This window comes from Canis lupus, chromosome 7, assembly GCF_048164855.1.
Source record: "Canis lupus baileyi chromosome 7, mCanLup2.hap1, whole genome shotgun sequence".
In the NCBI taxonomy this organism is placed as follows: Eukaryota; Metazoa; Chordata; class Mammalia; order Carnivora; family Canidae; genus Canis; species Canis lupus.
The window spans coordinates 25,620,714-25,638,734 of NC_132844.1; the positions used below are offsets into that span (position 1 = coordinate 25,620,714).

General features: G+C 36.6%; 1 protein-coding gene across 8 annotated transcripts in view; it reads right to left on the reverse strand.

Moving 5' to 3' along the window:
• Positions 1-385: 385 nt before the first annotated feature.
• CFAP206 (cilia and flagella associated protein 206) overlaps positions 386-18,021 on the reverse strand; it is a 67,687-nt gene continuing 50,051 nt past the window's right edge. For all 8 annotated transcript variants that reach the window (XM_072832126.1, XM_072832121.1, XM_072832125.1 and 5 more), the window contains exons 8-13: positions 16,494-16,613; positions 14,423-14,621; positions 12,579-12,719; positions 9,548-9,741; positions 5,130-5,273; positions 386-1,583 (exon numbers count right to left, since the gene is read on the reverse strand). In XM_072832126.1, the coding sequence (XP_072688227.1) occupies positions 1,353-1,583; positions 5,130-5,273; positions 9,548-9,741; positions 12,579-12,719; positions 14,423-14,621; positions 16,494-16,613 (1,029 nt within the window). In that variant the 3' untranslated portion in view covers positions 386-1,352. The remainder of the gene's footprint in view (positions 1,584-5,129; positions 5,274-9,547; positions 9,742-12,578; positions 12,720-14,422; positions 14,622-16,493; positions 16,614-18,021) is intronic.

Sequence of the window (18,021 nt, forward strand, 5' to 3'; positions counted from 1 at the left end):
GGCTCAGTGGTTGAGCATCAGCCTTTGGCTCAGGTCACCATCCTGGGGTCCTGAGATGGAGTCTCCCATCTGGCTCCCCATGGGGAGCCTACTTCTCCCTCTACCTATGTCTCTGCCTCTCTGTGTGTGTGTCTCTCATAAATAAATAAATAAAAGCTTTGAAAAAAAAAATCTTGCAGAATCGAATGAGGGTTGACAGAACAGATAAAATCAAAGACCTGATGTTGTAAAGCTCAGTGTGCTCTAACCATCCCACCTCCTTCAAGGACAGATCCCGCCCCCGCCCCTGGCCCCCACCCCAGGCCTTGCCTCAACAGCCAGTCAGCCTATCTTTAGCATCATTTCTAAACTACAGGTATGAAAGTCATGAACACTTAGAAGTAGGTCTGTTTGAAGTTAATCTTTATGATATATGTAGAAAATGGATTTTGAAACATACTATTATAAATTACATTTCACCTACATAGAAAGCAAATTATATAAACACCTTAATAAAAGTCACCAAGGCAGAAAAAAATGCATTAAATATAAATGATCCCCTCACCATTAAAGCATGTTTTAACAGTCCCTCCCTCCATCTGGGAGTCTTTATTATCCAGGAGTTGATATTAGAAGTATGTAAGACAGTACTAAAACTATTGCTCTAAAATTCAGCAATCAGTAATTCACATGGGCCCTACACACAACTACCTATGGGGTCAGGCAGAGATAAGGCAAAGCAGCAGAAATGGGGTCTGGAAGTACCTAGCCTATGAAAGAGCACAGCATCTCTCACAGGAATGCTAGCCAAGTACGTCAAATATTCTGATTTTTTGCAAGGGGGCAGAAATCCAGATTTTATGTAAAATTTCCAGGTTTTGAAAATTCATGTGGACCTCTACTCTCATTATTCCAAATTAGTGAGGTCTTATTATACATCAATTTAATCTATGTTAACAATTAATAGCTAATGAGGCTGAAAATATTGACTAGATTTAAAAATGTTAATGTTTAACATTAAATGTGATTTTAGGAACAAATAAGCTTCTATCTCAGTTACAGTCTTATAAATATATTAATATCTAAAGAGCATCATAATTTCAGCCTTTAATGCTGCCAAACTTTTTCTAACAGAAAATGGGTAGACAGTTTTACTTCCCAATTTTAATAGAATGCAAAATGTGTTACAGAGAACACTTTTTAGTTTTTTGTAGCAGTTTGACAGTGAATATAAGAATCTGGAAAACATTTACACAACCAATAAATGTGCCAGACCCACAAAATTAACTAATTTTCACAGATACAAAGATACTTGTCAATATTTGCCACTGTCCATAACTTAGTGAAATCCACTTTAAAAATTCAGTCTCTAACTAGGTCTCATCAACAGCTCTGGTTAAGTTCACCTTGACCCCAGAAGTGATTTTACTCTGTCCCCCACGGAGACCAGCTAGGTAAATCTGGGGCCTGGGCACTCGGGTGCTGCCTTCTCTCATAGACTGCGTGCTAGCATCCTTGGGTGGGTACACCTGTGAATAATTCTCTCTTCTCATGTGACTGAGATCGGTTTGTACTGAGTGAGTAACTTTCTGACGCAAATTGGCCTAAAAAGAAAGAGAATACACAGGAATTAGCCCATCTCTAAAGAACAAATAATATCAGCCTCATGTTTTTTCTCAATCCACAGAGAAATTAGCCCTACAACACAGTATTTTTCTACAAAACATTAAAACATTAGAAAAACTAGAACATAATAAATATCCTTTGTCAAGAGGTGGGAAAATACATAAAATGTTGAAAACAGACCCAAGGAAAGAACATACAGATTCAAACTTCACAGTGAGTTCACAATTATTTGTTAACACAATCTTCTAACTCCTTCATTATTATACTTTGAGATTCATACAACTTGGATTTTCCCACCATACTTGGTTTATTGTTTTAAAAGACAAAAATTTAAGATTTTCTTTGTCTTTTTTAAATGGACTTCACCCAAGACTTTTAATATAAAAAGTTCCGATGTCTTCAGGTTACATTTTACAGTATTCAACATCCTGCTTGCTCTTTTTATGGATTACTAGTAAACATGAAGTTAAACAGAGGACTCAGGCTGGGAAACAAAAAGAAGTTTATGAAAGGGAGACTAGAAAAAAAAAATGAAAGGGAGACTAGGATGTACTGAAGTAATAAGGAAGTCCTAGAAAAAAAGCTCAGAAGCATTAGAGCCTGTGAGTTCAAAAGCAGAGACCTCACATTCCAGATTTTGAGATATTGTGGGTGACTAAGAACTGAAACAATTTCCCCCACACTGAGTTTATTGTCAAGTGACTATGACTTGGCTATTCCATTGTCTTCATTAGCGTGATTTTACCACTCCAGGAGACCCTTGCCAAAGGGTCACTACAGAACATCCTGAAAGACATACCTTCAGTAGTAAGCATCAATGCACAGATTAAGCCCTCACATTCTTTCCACCCCTGCCCCATAAATCTTCACCTTCTATTCCCATTACTGCTGGGCTGGGTTTTTCATGATCTTTCCCCAATCCAGTACAAGCCTTCATCCCATCCCCTGACCTACTCTTGGCATTGAAAGACCTGCCTTCCACCACATGTGGATTCTCAATAAATTCTGACCTTGCTGTTTCCCCTCAGGACACTATCAAGGCTCTGCTAGGGTGGTGGTTCCCCCTACAGCTTTAAGCACTACACTCAGTTTTGTCTTATCAGTAGGTTATATTGCTAATATATGGGGAACTGGCATTCAACATAACATAATTCTAGAGCATAATTAGGTCTACAGTGGGAATCAGAATGAAGTGGAGGCTGAGGAATGGGAAGAGAGGGTTCAGTCAGTACACAGTGCAGCCCCACCAAATACCCCGTTCTCTTAACATTTCCAGCCCAGACCTATGCTGGCACCTCTACCTCTCCTATCCTATCCAACCATCACTCCCCTCTTCTCTTTTGCCTTTTTATACCTCAGACCAATTTAAAATGTCACTGAAGTTAATTCTTATTTCACTTCTGTTACATAACTTACCAAGAGGTACTGAAATATTTTTAGTGTATCAATGTCACTTGCGAGACAATTAGCTTCTGAAGAACAAAGCAGTGATATCTATGTTACCTAGTATATATCCAGTGGGCTCAAGTGAGTTTAGTAGATGACAGTAAAGAACATCAGGATGAAGCTTCATGAACTACGGAAGAGTAACTGATAGGAATATTAGCATTCCTATCAGTTACTCTTCCGTAGTTCATAGGAACAAGGATCTGGAAGGTATACCAAGAAACTGATCCTTCCTCATCTCAGGAAATCAAGGGACTGAAAAGCTGCCACCAGAAAGGACAGCAAGAAAAATGTCAAGGATGGTGAAAAGCCTATAAGACACAGAATATACAAATGGACAAAGGCTAGACCTTATATGACAATAGAACTCTGACCCACAACCTCTGTAGCCATAGCTATCAGCACAGAAGAGGCAGGATTTGACTAGCTTCCCTATTTTTTGCTGCCTCCACCATTCAATTAAGGAACAACCAGAGAAAGCCAACTATGCCCACCAAACCAATCATATAAAAGTTCCCACTTAGAGTTAGCCCACGTCCAGTTTTCCCATGTCAACAACATCCAATCAGAGAATGCCTGAAGCTTTCCCCTTTTTTTTCACTATAAAGCTTCCCCACTTCCCCTGCCCACTTTGGAGCTCCCGCCAACTGCAAGTAATGGTGGCTGACTCCCTTGCTATAGCAAACTTTGAATAAATCGCCTCTGTTCTCATTTGGGTAGTCTTTGTTTATTTCCATACCCCATTTTAAAGAGAGAGATAAAATATACTAAGAAAAGGCTACAGATATAAAAGGGTTTATTTCCTTCAGACTCTAAATACTTGTTTAAAATGACGAGGTACTGTAGAAAGAATGAGTGGGAGGAATTCCCGAATCAGACAGGGATGAGAGTTTCAAAACCATCATTTGAGGGCATGCACCTCTTATGATTAGTGACTGAGAATCAGAAGGATGAGAGAGATCAATGCCTGTAGAGAACATGTTAACAACAGGAGGGGACAGTAGCTGTGATATAACAGAGATAACCTTCTGCTCCTCAAAAAAAAAAAAAAAAAAAAAAAAAAAAAAAAAATCCAAAAGAGGACATTGAGAGTGCTTTAAATGCTAGAACCTCATAGATTTGCACAATAGATGGGTATAGAAAGAGAGAGTGGGGGATCCCTGGGTGGCTCAACAGTTTAGTGCTGTCTTCAGCCCAGGGCCTGATCCTGGGGCCCTGGGATCAAGTCCCACACGGGGCTCCCTGCATGGAGCCTGCTTTTCCCTCTGCCTGTGTCTCTGCCTCTCTGCCTCTCTGTCTCTGTCTCTCTCTCTCTCTCTCTGTGTGCCTCCCATGAAAAAATAAATAAAATCTTAAAAACAAAACAAAACAAAACAAAAAAAGAGTGAGCAGCTACCATTGTTCTAGTTACTGGACTGTATAATTGGAGAATAGTTTCATGTTTCTGTATATGCTTAAAATTAGAAGACAATAAAAAAAATTAGAAGACAATCTTGCGACGTAAAGCTGGCAAATTATTTGTGAAGAACTCCATGTACAACTTATTGGCTTTAATAAATAGTTTAAATCACTAACTCTATGAGTAACAATACATTAAAGTTCCCCAACCTATAGCTCTCAGCCTTAGTGTCATCTTCTCGGAAACTCCCGAACCAAGTGAGCCAAGTGGAGGAAGAAGCAAATATGCAGACTGAAGTGAGAAAGATGAGGCAGAGGCCCAAGCAAACAGGTAACTTGTACACCCATGGAAGCCACAGGAGCAGACACAAGGAAAGCCAGAGGCCAGGGACACTGGTACAAATTGTTGGACTGCATGCTGACTTTCTAGAACTTGATTCAATGGATCTTGAATATTCATTGCCATCTGATCACAACAATATCTTGGAGAAACCCACCTTGCTCATACCAAAACAGTCCCCTTTGGTCCTATGCCCTGGACCTGTGGCTTGAGGACTAACACTGTTTTCATTTGTGGCTGAATGTAACATATATACAATAAGTCATCTCTTCTGCTGTCTTAGCTAAAGAAAAAACAATCCTCCAACCTATAAATAATTTTAGAAAATATTGTTACAAACCAATTTTATAGCTTTTCTTCTTAATTCCCATTCATTCCACTCATACGATCTCACAATGGTTGGTGGCAATATGTGTGTATCCGTCTGAGTGCTACTTTCACACTTTGTAATTGGTTTTATATAATGTTTGTCAACATCCTTCATCTAAAGAAATAAAGTTTTGTAATTAGTACTTATTAAAAAAATAAACATTATTTAGGGAGAACAAAAAATATTTATCTAAACAAAAAGATTAGAAAAACAAGAATTTTTGAACATGGAATATACTCATAAAGACAGCAGAGAAAACAAGCTGATAGTAGTGAGCTAAATGTGATAACTTTCCTGGGCATTATGACTCTCTTTGCACCTAACTTTGAGGTATATTTTGGAAGAGGAAAACCTAACATCACTCATTCCTAAGTCAAATGCCCTTCTCACAATTGGTGGCATAAGTGAATACTTGGTTGAAAACTGACAGAAGTTTAAAATAGCCATTAAATATTAAATATGAGGGGGCAGCCCAGGTGGCTCAGCGGTTTAGCGCCACCTTCAGCCCAGGGCATGATCCTGGGGACCCGGGATGGAGCCTGCTTCTCCCTCTGCCTATGTCTCTGCCTCTCTCTGTGTCTCTCATGAAAAAATAAATTTAAAAATAAAAAAATTAAATATGAATCACATTTGTTTAAAGTATCAAAACATCTTTAGGATATATACATATTTTAATGATAGTTGATGATGGGACTTTTATTTTTTGTTGTTTATTTTTTAATTTAAATTCAATTTGCCAACATATAGTGTAATACCCAGTGCTCATCCCATCAAGTGCTCTCCTCAGTGCCCATCACCCAGTTACCCCATCCCCCCACCTACCTCCCCTTCCGCAACCCTTTGTTTCTCAGAGTTAGCAGTCTCTCATGGTTTGTCTCCCTAATTTTTCTCACTCAGTTCCCCTCCTTTCCCTTATAATCCCTTTCACTATTTCTTATATTCCACGTATAAGTGAAACCATATGATGATTGTCCTTCTCCGATTGACTTATTTCACTCAGCATAATACCCTTCAGCTGATGATGGGATTTTTTAAAGTTCATTTATTTATAATCTCTGTACCCAATGTGGAGTTTGAATTTATGACCCTGAGAAGAGAGTTGCATTCAGTAGCAACTAAGCCAGCCAGGAGCCTCTAGGATAAGGATATACCTTAAACTATGCATACACAGCATATTATCCAAGGTGGCTTTGTTTTAGTTAGATATTTTGATTTTCTGCTAGAGAACCCACAGCGTCACTATTAAAACATTAAATATTAACTCCAAGCTAAACAAGATACGATTATGCTGTATATGAAATTGTTGGAGAGGATGGTAGAGTTTAAGGAACTCAGATCATAATGAAGAGAGAAAAGATCAGCTTCTCTTTTTTTAATTCCAGTATAACAGTGTTATATTAGTTGCAAGTGTACAACATAGTGACTCAACAATTCTAAACATTACTCAATGATCATCATGATCAGTATACTCTTATTCCCCCTTACCTATTTCACCCATCCCCCCACCTCTCCTCTGACAACCACCAGTTAGTTCTCTATATTTGTCTGTCTCATCTTCTCTATGTCCATTTGTTTTAGTCTCTTAAACTCCACACATGAATGAAATCACATGGTGTTTGTTTTTCTCTGACTGACTTATTTCACTTAGCATTATGTCTTCTTCATCCAACCATGTTGTTGCAAATGGCAAGATTTCATTCATTTTTATGGCTGAGTAATATTCCATTGTGAATATATATTCTGTATTTATGTATACATATTGTGCGTGTTTATGTATATACACACACACACACATATATATGTCACATCTCCTTTATCTGTTCAATATTAACTCCTTACTCCAAATCAAGCAACAGATAATCACTGATTGCCTTACCACCTACCTCAAGATACAATTTTTTACTTTAAAATGAATTATGATATAGTTGGATAGATAAAAACATGCTGCAAGATGATTAGCAATATTATACAATTCAAGTAAATGGCTAGTAGATAATTATAAGGATCACAGCTTTGAAATATGAAAAGAGAAAACTCATTACTATAGGTACTGAAGGCCACTGGAGAAGAGCTGGGAATTAAATGTACAGAAAAAAGGGAAAAACACGATGAATAAATGGGGGAAGGTTATTCTTTGATGGAAAACGAGGCATTACCTACATATTGCACACCTTTCTGATGATCTGATTCTAGCTTTTCACTGTCTTTTAGGTATCCCACAACTCTGTAAGTTATAAATAAGTGATAGCAAGGCCAAATAATGCTTATCTATAGACATGCAAATTCATAATTCTTTCAAAGTTTTCTATGTAACTTGACAATGTAATTCTCAAATTTATATGGAAAGTAGAGTCAAGTATAGCCAAGATTCTTTAAAGAGGAAAGGATGGGAGAACTTAGTTTACCAGATATCAAGACTTATTATAAGGCTACAGTAAGATATAGGTACAGGAATTCTTCAAAAATTGAAAAATTGAATAGAGAGCCTAAAAATTAAGCTTGTGCATATAAGACACTGTAGATGCTGGGAAAGGACAGAGTATTGAACAAATGGTCAAGGGACAATTCACTACTCAAATGGAAAAAAAATTAAAATTAGATCTTCACCTCCCCCTAAACACAAAAATTAAATCCAAGTCATAGACTCAGGTATAAAAGGCAAATCCATATTTTTTTTACAAAACAAGGTAGAAGAATATTTTTATGATCTAAGATACTTGAGGATTTCTTTAACAAGACATAAAAGTTCAAGACATGAAAGAAAAAAGATTAATAAAATACATATTAAATTGAATTTTTATTTGTGAAAAGATATCACAAAAACAATGAAAAATATAGAACTGGGAGAGCATAGACTAGTGGAAAACAATTGAGAGCCTAGAAACAAACCCATTCCATATGAGAATTATTAATTCAATGGAGGTGTAATAATACTGAGTGTCATCATATTGAAAAGCATATGTTTTTATTATCATTACAGTCACTGCTGGGATCACAAACAGTTTTAGAAGTAGTCAGACTAAAAAATATAATTAAAACCATTATGTTTTATTAAGACATAATTAATGAAACTACTAATTATTTTTTTTTTAATTTTTTTTTTTAATATTTATTTATTTATGTATGATAGTCACAGAGAGAGAGAGAGAGAGGCAGAGACACAGGCAGAGGGAGAAGCAGGCTCCATGCACCGGGAGCCCGACGTGGGATTCGATCCCGGGTCTCCAGGATCACGCCCTGGGCCAAAGGCAGGAGCTAAACCGCTGCGCCACCCAGGGATCCCTGAAACTACTAATTATTTTAAAAACTCAGTAAATGATACTTCTTATGGATGAGACAACCCAATACAATAAACATTAAAAAATTCTTTATTTTATTTTATTATTTTAATGCAATTCCACTTAAAATCTCAAGAAGACCTAGGAGGAAACTTGGCAAATTTATTAAGAAAATTACATATATATATATATATATAAAGATTCATGCATCACTATCTAAGACAATTTTGAGAAAGTAAAAGGGAAAAAGCTTGCTCTATCAAATAATAAAATATATCAGAAAGCATTAGTAATCATGACGCCTGGGTGGCATAGTCAGTTAAGTGTCTGCATTGGGCCTGGTCATGATCTCAGGGTCCTAGGTCAGAACAAGGAGCCTGCTTCTCCTTCTCCCTCTGCCCCTCCCCCACTGCTCCTTCTCTTTCTCTCTCTCTCTCCCACTCACTTCCTCTCAAATAAATACATACATACAATCTTAAAAAAAAGAAAGCAATAGTAATTAAAGCTGTATGGTGCCAGTGTAGGGACAGATACAAGGACCTATTAAATTATCTTACAACTCTAAATTATCACCTGTGTTATCTGTGCTAAGCTCCTTTATGTTTTTTTTTTTAAGATTTTATTTATTTACTTATTTGAGAGAAAGAGAGCAGAGTGAGACAAAGCATGAGCAGGAGAAGGGACAGAGGTGGAGAGAAGCAGGCTCCCCGCTTAGCAGGGAGCTCAACAAGGGGCTCAATCCCAGGACCCTGGGATCATGACCTAAGTTGAAGGCAGATGCTTAACCAACTGAGCTACCCAGGCACCCCTGTGCTAAGCTCCTTTAATTTTAGATAAAGAAATAGTATAGTTTCAATTATTTATCTAAATGTGGTCTTTCTCTTCCAAATTTGTCCAGTCTTATTCATCAGCTTGACTCCTTGTTTTCATTATTCTTTATGGATTTCATTAGTTTCCCTCTTCGTGGGTGAATCTTTTCTGATAGCATTAAAGGCCCTCTTCTGATCCTGTCTCTGCTTGGACTTAGGAAACATTCTACAACAAAGTATAACTTTTTCATTAACTACACTTTTAAAAGTCATAAATTCTTAAAATACCAACTCTGCTTACTTGAGAATATGGAATGAGGGTTTCGAACTGTTGATGAAGTTCCAGTAACTGAATTAATTCTGCATTTTTTTTTGCTTTTTCTTTAATTAGATCAATATAATGTTCAGGATTTTCTGCAAATAAGTATGCAGCATCTTTGGTATGGAAAGTGTAATACTTTTCTTTATATTTCAAAATTCCAATTGCTGGATTTCCTGAAAATTAAGAAAAGGAAATGAATTAGGTATGAAATATTAAGTGATTCCATGTTTATAATGCATCCATAAAACCATCCCCTATAAACTGCATCTTTATCATATGGCTTTTGTTTTTCATTTTGCTACAATGCTACAATTTGCAATTTTAAATTATATATTTTGTTAAATTATATTTTATTTTTATGTGAAATTCATGTTAAAGTATGATTTACATAAAAATTTACTATCCAGATATAAAGTGTTTGAAAATCTTTTATGAGAAGCCAGTCATCTGATGTTTTTTTCAAATCTCCTTTAACTATACTAACTACTGTATACATTGTTTTAAAAATAATTCTAATTCTATGGGGCACCTGGGTGGCTCAGCAGTTGAGCGTCTGTCTTCGGCCCAGGACGTGATCTCGAGATCCGGGATCGAGTCCCACATCGGGCTCCCTGCATGGAGCCTGCTTTTCCCTCTGCCTATGTCTCTGCCTCTCTCTCTGTGTCTCTCATAAATAAATAAAATATTTAAAAAATAAAAATAAAAATAATTCTATAAAAACTATAAAGATGGGACTTTTCCAAAATACAGGAGGGGTTTTTTTGTTTTGTTTTGTTTTGTTTTTTGAGATTTTTTAGTAATTAGTAGTCTCTACTTCCAGCATGGGGCTTGAACTCACAAGCCCAAAACCAAGAGTCACAGGCTCCACTGATCCAGCCAGCCAAGCACCTCCAATACAAGTTTCTGTTAGAAAGTATTTTCCACTGTGAACAGATACTACATAAAATATGGATTATTAAATATCCACATATTGGTGAGAAAAAGTAATATTTTTTTCCTTGTTCAACAAAATGCATTGGCTCTATTCCTGGGACTAAGGTTATTTTTTTTAATATTTGATTTATTTATTCATGAGAGACGGGGTGGGGGGCCGAGACACAGGCAGAGGGCAAAGCAAGCTCCATGCAAGGAGCCTGACCTGGGACTCGATCCCAGGTCTCCAGGATCATGCCCTGGGCTGAAGGCGGTGCTAAACCGCTGAGCCACCCGGGCTGCCCTATTCCTGGCACTAAGGTTATAAAAGAAAACAAAGTTCCTGCTCTCAGTAAATCAACAAATATATCATGGACCAGAGAATACTGCAGAAAAAAATTAAACATAAAGCCAGTTAAACACATAGTGAAAAGAAGAGGATGAGGTTGATATTTTAAATTGGGTGATCAAGGAAGGCTGTAAAATGAAGGAGGAACAAGGTACATAGCTATATGGGGGATAGAGTTTTCCAAGTAGAAGGAATAGGAGGGCAAAGGCTATGAGATAAAAAATGGGCTCAGAATGTTCAAGAATAGTAAGGCCAGTGGGACTGGAACAGTGAGCAAGGGAGATTGGTTGGCAATGAAGTTAGTGACATCATCTGAAAAGGACCCTAACTGGTAAACCAGTGTCATCTTGGCACTTAAGCCACGTAGTCTACAGTCCTGAAAGGAGGGAAGTCCTACAAAATTCCTCTGAAGTAATGCAGGCTGCTACTGTCCAGAAAATAATGTAGTTAACAGAAATAATGTAGCAAACAAAATAGTCAGGACTAGCTTATTCATAGGTCCTCAAGCCCTCCTACTTTCCTATTTCTATTAGAATCCTAGTTAGTGGAAGCTGGAAGGGGCCAAACAGTTCCAGACTAGAAACCAGGCTCTTCTGAATCTTAGCCCATAGCGTTTTCAACTACATCATGCTACCTAACATCGCCCCACAGCCATGTTTCTCTGTTTGTGTCTCTTATGACTCCCTTCCCTTCTTATTCAGAATGGTGGATGGATAGAAGGATGGATAGAAGGAAGAAAGGAAGGGGAAAGGAAAAAAAGAGAAAAGAAAAAAGAAAAGGAAGAAACCATCTATATTCTGTTACTTTTTACTTCTTCATGGCTCTTGACTGTTTCTTCCCCAGTATCAGTGATCCTTACGGGGCCTCAGAATACTATTCTCTCAGCTTCTTACAGTAAACCTTCTGTTACTCCCATTAAGAAAAATCTAATACCATAAAAAATGAGGCAGAATGTGTGTTCTGTTGCCTGTATATACACACAATTCCAATAATTATTTCTAATAAAAAACAAATACCCAACTACGAAATATAGCAAAAGAAATAACAAAGAAAGAAAAAAAAGGAAGGAAGAGGTTAACGGTGTAAGATAAATTAGAAATAATTTTGTCAAACTGTTTTCAGTATAGCCCTAGATGACTTTTTAATTTCCAATTCATAGAGCACTTTTTGGATAATAATTTCTGGCTTATTCTTTGTTTTAGGAAAGCCCTAGTAATCTATACATCACAGAGAGATTTTTACTTGATAAAATACTGGCCATTTCCTTAGACAGATCTGACTTATCCAGAAATCCTGATCTATGTTAATGGAATGTAACCATAAAGTGACAACATATTGTTTAATAAACATAACCAGCCAGTTAGTGTTGCTCTTTCAAGTAATTACTTTGGAAGATGATGTATTTTAGTAATGCCATGTGAATTCCTGAAATCCTTCATTGGACATCTGAGTCATCCCTCTTTTTACAATACTGTGGCATCCATATTTCATTATATACACATTCCATCACTCATCATGCATAGCATAATTTCTTGGTTATGTCAGTCTACCAGATTATTTCATGAGTACTTCAAAGATGAAGACTTTGGTCTGGATCATCTTTGTGGCTCCTTTCCTAGTTCACCACCGATCCCATAAAATTTTAAAAATGAGTAAGTTTTAAAAAAAAAAGTGAATAAGTGACAATAATAGCACTTTATCCAAAGAAAAAATGGGAAAGTCAAAGTAATGTTGTTCCCAACAATATACCTGGAAGGAGAAGACCATCTGTTGTGGCAAATGTATAACCACAGAATCCTCGATACTGAATTAGCAATTTATCAAAATTTGCTGTTGTTTCTGGGAAAAGCCATTCTTGTTTTCTGAAATCCACCAGATGTACTCTATCTTCTAAAATGAAAGAGGAAGACAAGAAAAACTTTAATCAATAAGAAGAGTAAACAACAAGGAAATGAGCAGAAAAGACTGGCTGCTATGTGACTAGAATAGAGAGAGACAGACTTCACTCAAGGCAGTAGAACTCTTCATAATATACTAGGTGGCCAAATACTTTGAATATGATGCTGACATACTAGGACTATTGCTTCTTAAAATGGCGGGGAATGTACTCAATGGAAAGATTCAAGGATTTATCTCTCAGTAATTTACTTTTGATAAGATGTACAATTTTTGTTCTTTACACTTTTAAAATTCTTCCTAATGGTCACTGGTTTACTTATAGACATGTGATAAACACATTGTCTAAATTTTTTTTTTCTTCAAATAAAAATGCATATTTATAAGACACTGGTCTCCAGGGTTCTTATCTTTTGCAATCCTACTATACTTCTGGGCCTGGCTGTATATCAGAACATCAGCTACCACAAATGCCCTTTTGGTCACAACAAGAAGTAAATGCAAATGCTGGGGAAAATAAACCTTCTTTCTTTTTTCCTGCTATGCCCTGAAAGCCTCAAGAAAGGGATGAGATGTGGCAAGTGTTAATTAAATTCTTTTAGAAGAATACTGGGTCTCCCAATTCACTGGGATCAGTAACTGATAGTGTCCTATTGAATATAAAGTGGTGACATATGGTGGAAAATGACACGTTAACTCTAAGCAGTCAGTTGTCTTGCCAATATGGTTGAGTTTAACATCTACTGTTGAAGTGACTTTAACATCTTAATTTCATGTAGTATTTGTGTAGATAGGCTGTTTTAACAAAATAAAAGGGGTAGGAAAAACTAACTGGAAGGATACTTTGAGTCTTTCTGATTTAGTTTGCAGGGGGTTTATATTCTAATAGTTTAAGAATGGAAATTACCACTTCATTTTTATTTTCCACTTTCAACAAAAGTTGAATTTGAAAAGGAAATTTAGAGAGTAAATTATCTGATTTCATTTTCTAGAAAAACCTTTTTAGGCAACAACTTTCAGACTCTATTTTGGCATTTCTCATGAACTTCAAGTTGTCTTTAACTAAGAAGATGCCAAAACAGGAAAAAGTAGTTTGTTGATAAAGACAGCCTTTTCATAAGAATCAATGCATCTCTTAAAGGTTCTAAAATAAGCTCAAATGTGCGGGAATAAAATTCACTGATTTATACATTTCAGCCTGACTCTGAGGTGGATATATGGCAAATAGCATTCCAAAGAAATGGAGCTTTACTTGCAAAACATATGGCAAAGAATAATAGTATTTTCTACTATGAATCAATAATAAAAACACAAAGACTACAATAGAAACACATAGGCAAGGAGCACATTATCAACTAAAATGTTTACAATACCATGAAGAATGGTTATTGCTGGATAGTAAGGTATTCGGTTTATGCGTTTTCCGTTTGCAATATTTTCTATAACAAACATTACTACTCTTTTAATCAAGAGAGATGTTTAATACCTTATCAGAAGGAGCCTGAACTTCTTTTTTTTTTTTTAAGTAGAGTCTACACCCAATGTGAGGCTTGAACTCACAACCCCAAGATCCAGGAACACGGGCTCCTGGGACCGAGCCTGCCAAGTGTCCCACACATGAAATTTTTAAAACAAGAGTGGCTTTATTCTAGAGGCAATTTTAAGAGGAAGAGGAAGTCAAGGATGATTTCTATTACCCAAGTGTTCTTTCACCCTGCACACATCGGTTTTCACAGTCAGTCCATCAAGAAGATTCTGCATCACTTTCTCAGGAAAGAGTAGATCATGAGAACCCAGGAATGGCTCAAGATGAGTTGTTAAATTGCTGAGGACACTAATCAAAACAGTTTCATCCTGGAAGCTAGTCCACAGTCTGGAGAGTGCAATGAAGATGGGCTGAGCAGGAGAAAGCAATGTTCAAAATATAACTGGCTCATAAAATTATAAGTCACTGTACTCTTTTAACAAATTTGTGTTTGTAAAGAAATTCATTCTTCCTGAAGATAAGTCAAAGTCTCCTCAAGTTAAACAATAACATCTACATAGCAACTAGACTCATAAGTTATGAGAAAAAAACTTGGGGACGCTTGGGTGGCTCAGTAGTTGAGTATCTGCTTTTGGCTCAGGTCATGATGCCAGGGTCTTGGGACGGAGTCCTGCATCAGGGTCCCTGCAGGGAGCCTGCCTCTCCCTCTGCCTATGTCTCTGCCTCTCTCTCTGTGTCTCTCATGAATAAATAAATAAAATCTTAAAAAAAAAAAACTTGTATTTTATTTCAAAGCATTTTATCTTAGTGTGATTGTCATAAAGTTAATTTACCCAAAAAAGTCAAACACATTTGATCACCTAAGAAAGTTTCATGGATGCTTGACCTCAAAATATCAAGGGAAAAGATCTTTTTTTTTTAAAGAAAAAAAAAAGCTAAATATGACTCATTACCATTAGATTTATCTGGCTCAATTATGATTTAAAAGAACCTGGAAAATCTAGAGATACATCTTGGGGCATATTTTGTGATCTGCAAGTTAAAGATTTTAGGTCAGTGAGATAAAATGTTTTTTATTCATATTAAAGATCACTGACTTATAGAATAAATATATAAAAAATTAATCAGGTCCTACATAGCCTTTTGTTTCTTGGTTTTAAAACCTAATATTAATATAATGAAATATTACTCAGCCATTATTTTTTTTTTTTTATGATAGTCACAGAGAGAGAGAGAGAGAGAGAAAGAGAGGCAGAGACATAGGCAGAGGGAGAAGCAGGCTCCATGCACCGGGAGCCTGATGTGGGATTCGATCCCGGATCTCCAGGATCACGCCCTGGGCCAAAGGCAGGCGCCAAACCGCTGCGCCACCCAGGGATCCCTACTCAGCCATTATAAATGACAAATATATTTGCTTACAACGTGGATAGAACTGAAGGGTATTATGCTGGAGGGTATTATGCTGAGTGAAGTAAGTCAATTGAAGGACAAACATATAGTCTCATTCACTCGGGGAATATAAAAAATAGTGAAAGGGATTATAGTAGAAAGGAGAGAAAATGGGAAATATCAGAGAGGGTAACAGAACATGAAAGACTCCTAACTCTGGGAAACAAACGAGGGGTGGTGGAAGGGTAGGTAGGCGGGGGGTTGGGGTGACTGGGTGATGGGCTGAGGGGGGTGATGAGCACTGGGTGTTATGCTGTATGTTGGCAAATCAAACTCCAATAAAAAATGTATAAAATAAATAATAAAACCTAATATTAGAAATGGTTACAGAAAATTATCAGAGCTTCAAACTGCTCTATAAAATACTGTATATGCATCTTATACCTCCTTAGGACTACCAGATTTGCCCATAAGATGGTGCAGATAATCAGAAAGTCAGTATATAGGCCTAGTAAACACAGTAGTTATCCTCTATCTCTTCATAGAGGTCACAAGTTACACCATCTCTTTGCTGAAGACAATTTCTAACCAGCCACTGTGAACATGTTTTCAATACTGCATTATGAATTCAGTAAAGGTTGCCACAACCTTTACTGACATTATGGCTACCATAACTTATATCTGCATCTCCAATTTGTAGCAATTGCCTACAAAGAGAATTCCCTCATCCAACCTACACTAGTAGTACAAAATAACTATAAAGAACATGACCAACTTTATAAAACAAATATTATATTTTTAGTAATTAAATATAATTACTTCTGATTCAATTATATAGGACTCAAAGGTATACTCACTCTTAAGCAAGGTCAAAGTTGATGGTGAATACTTACGAAGACTTGTGATGTTGGAACAGCTGTCTTTGACTTTATAGTCATTTTTAATTGTTCCAGTTGGGCTCCTAATTGCTTTGTCATCATTTCTACCTCTTGAGCACAGGTAATTACATCTGACTATGAAAACAACATAATGTACATTAACATTTTTATAATTTCACTACAAAAATCATGTATTTTAAGTCCCATATGGTCCCCAAACCTCCTGAAGGTAAGCACAATGAAAGCAGAAATTCTGTTCTCCCTGGTATCCTCAAACCAAGAATGGTACTGGCACATGGATAGTGCTCCAGAAATATTTGTTGGATGGGTGAATCTTTTGAAATACAAAAGCTATAATTTTTCCCAAAGGTATTCTTTTTCTCAAGGTATTGATATGCGCTATAATTATATTTCTGAGAAATGGATCCTATGACACAGATTTGTTCAGCTGTTATTTTCCCATCCTCAATAATAATATTAATGAGGTGTTCCTCCAAAAATTATTTGGATACTAAGGTTTTTATTTTTATTTATTTATTTATTTTTTTTTTTTTTAATAGTCACAGAGAGAGAGAGAGAGAGAGGTAGAGACACAGGCAGAGGGAGAAGCAGGCTCCATGCACCAGGAGCCCGATGTGGGATTCGATCCCGGGTCTCCTGGGCCAAAGGCAGGCACCAAACCGCTGCGCCACCCAGGGATCCCCTGGATACTAACGTTTTTAAAAGTTACATCCAAAAATAAGATGTTAAAGATTGACTCTGAAATAATGACATTTATTCCTACTGTATGCTAAAATCATATTAAATACTTCTAAGTCCAAAAAAAGGGATGAGTATAAATAGGAAAACCAAGATGCAGAAAGGTAAGGAAATTGCCCAAGGATATAGTTAATAAAGGGTGGAATCATGGTTCTGTCCCAGACCATCAGAACCTAGAGCTCAGCTCTTATCCATTATATTGTACTGTCTGAGATGTGACTAGAAATGGAAATGGTAAGGGTTTATCAGTACAGTGCAAAAGAGTGACAGTCACTTGAAGAGAAAAAAAAAAAGCATTTAAGTCTTCAGATACTTGTAGCCAAACCACAAGCTTTACTAGATATTTTTAAATGACAAATAATTATTTCACAAAAAATATCAGATATTACTGTATTTCAACTAACACAATCTTTATTCACAAATGTACCATTATCCTGTCTTAATTTTACCCACACTATTCTTTAAATATCTCCCTTCCCCTTCCGTCATGCTCCATGTAATTGTCTATCCCATCTAATTAGTCTCTCATCTACCCCATAGTTATTCCCCTTGTTTGTTAGGTTTTAGAAATCAAATATGAGAATGGAGTCCTAAAAATCTCTTTAGATTTGTGCAACAGCAACAAGAAAACAAATGAATCAGCATATGCTCTCCAAAGTAAAAGTTACATCCAACACATAATTTCTTTAAGCCTATAACTGAAGATACTTTAGACTTCCTCCCTGGAGCCATATTTTCAGGGACCAATCACAGAATAGGCACACAGGACTCCTTGATTTTTCCT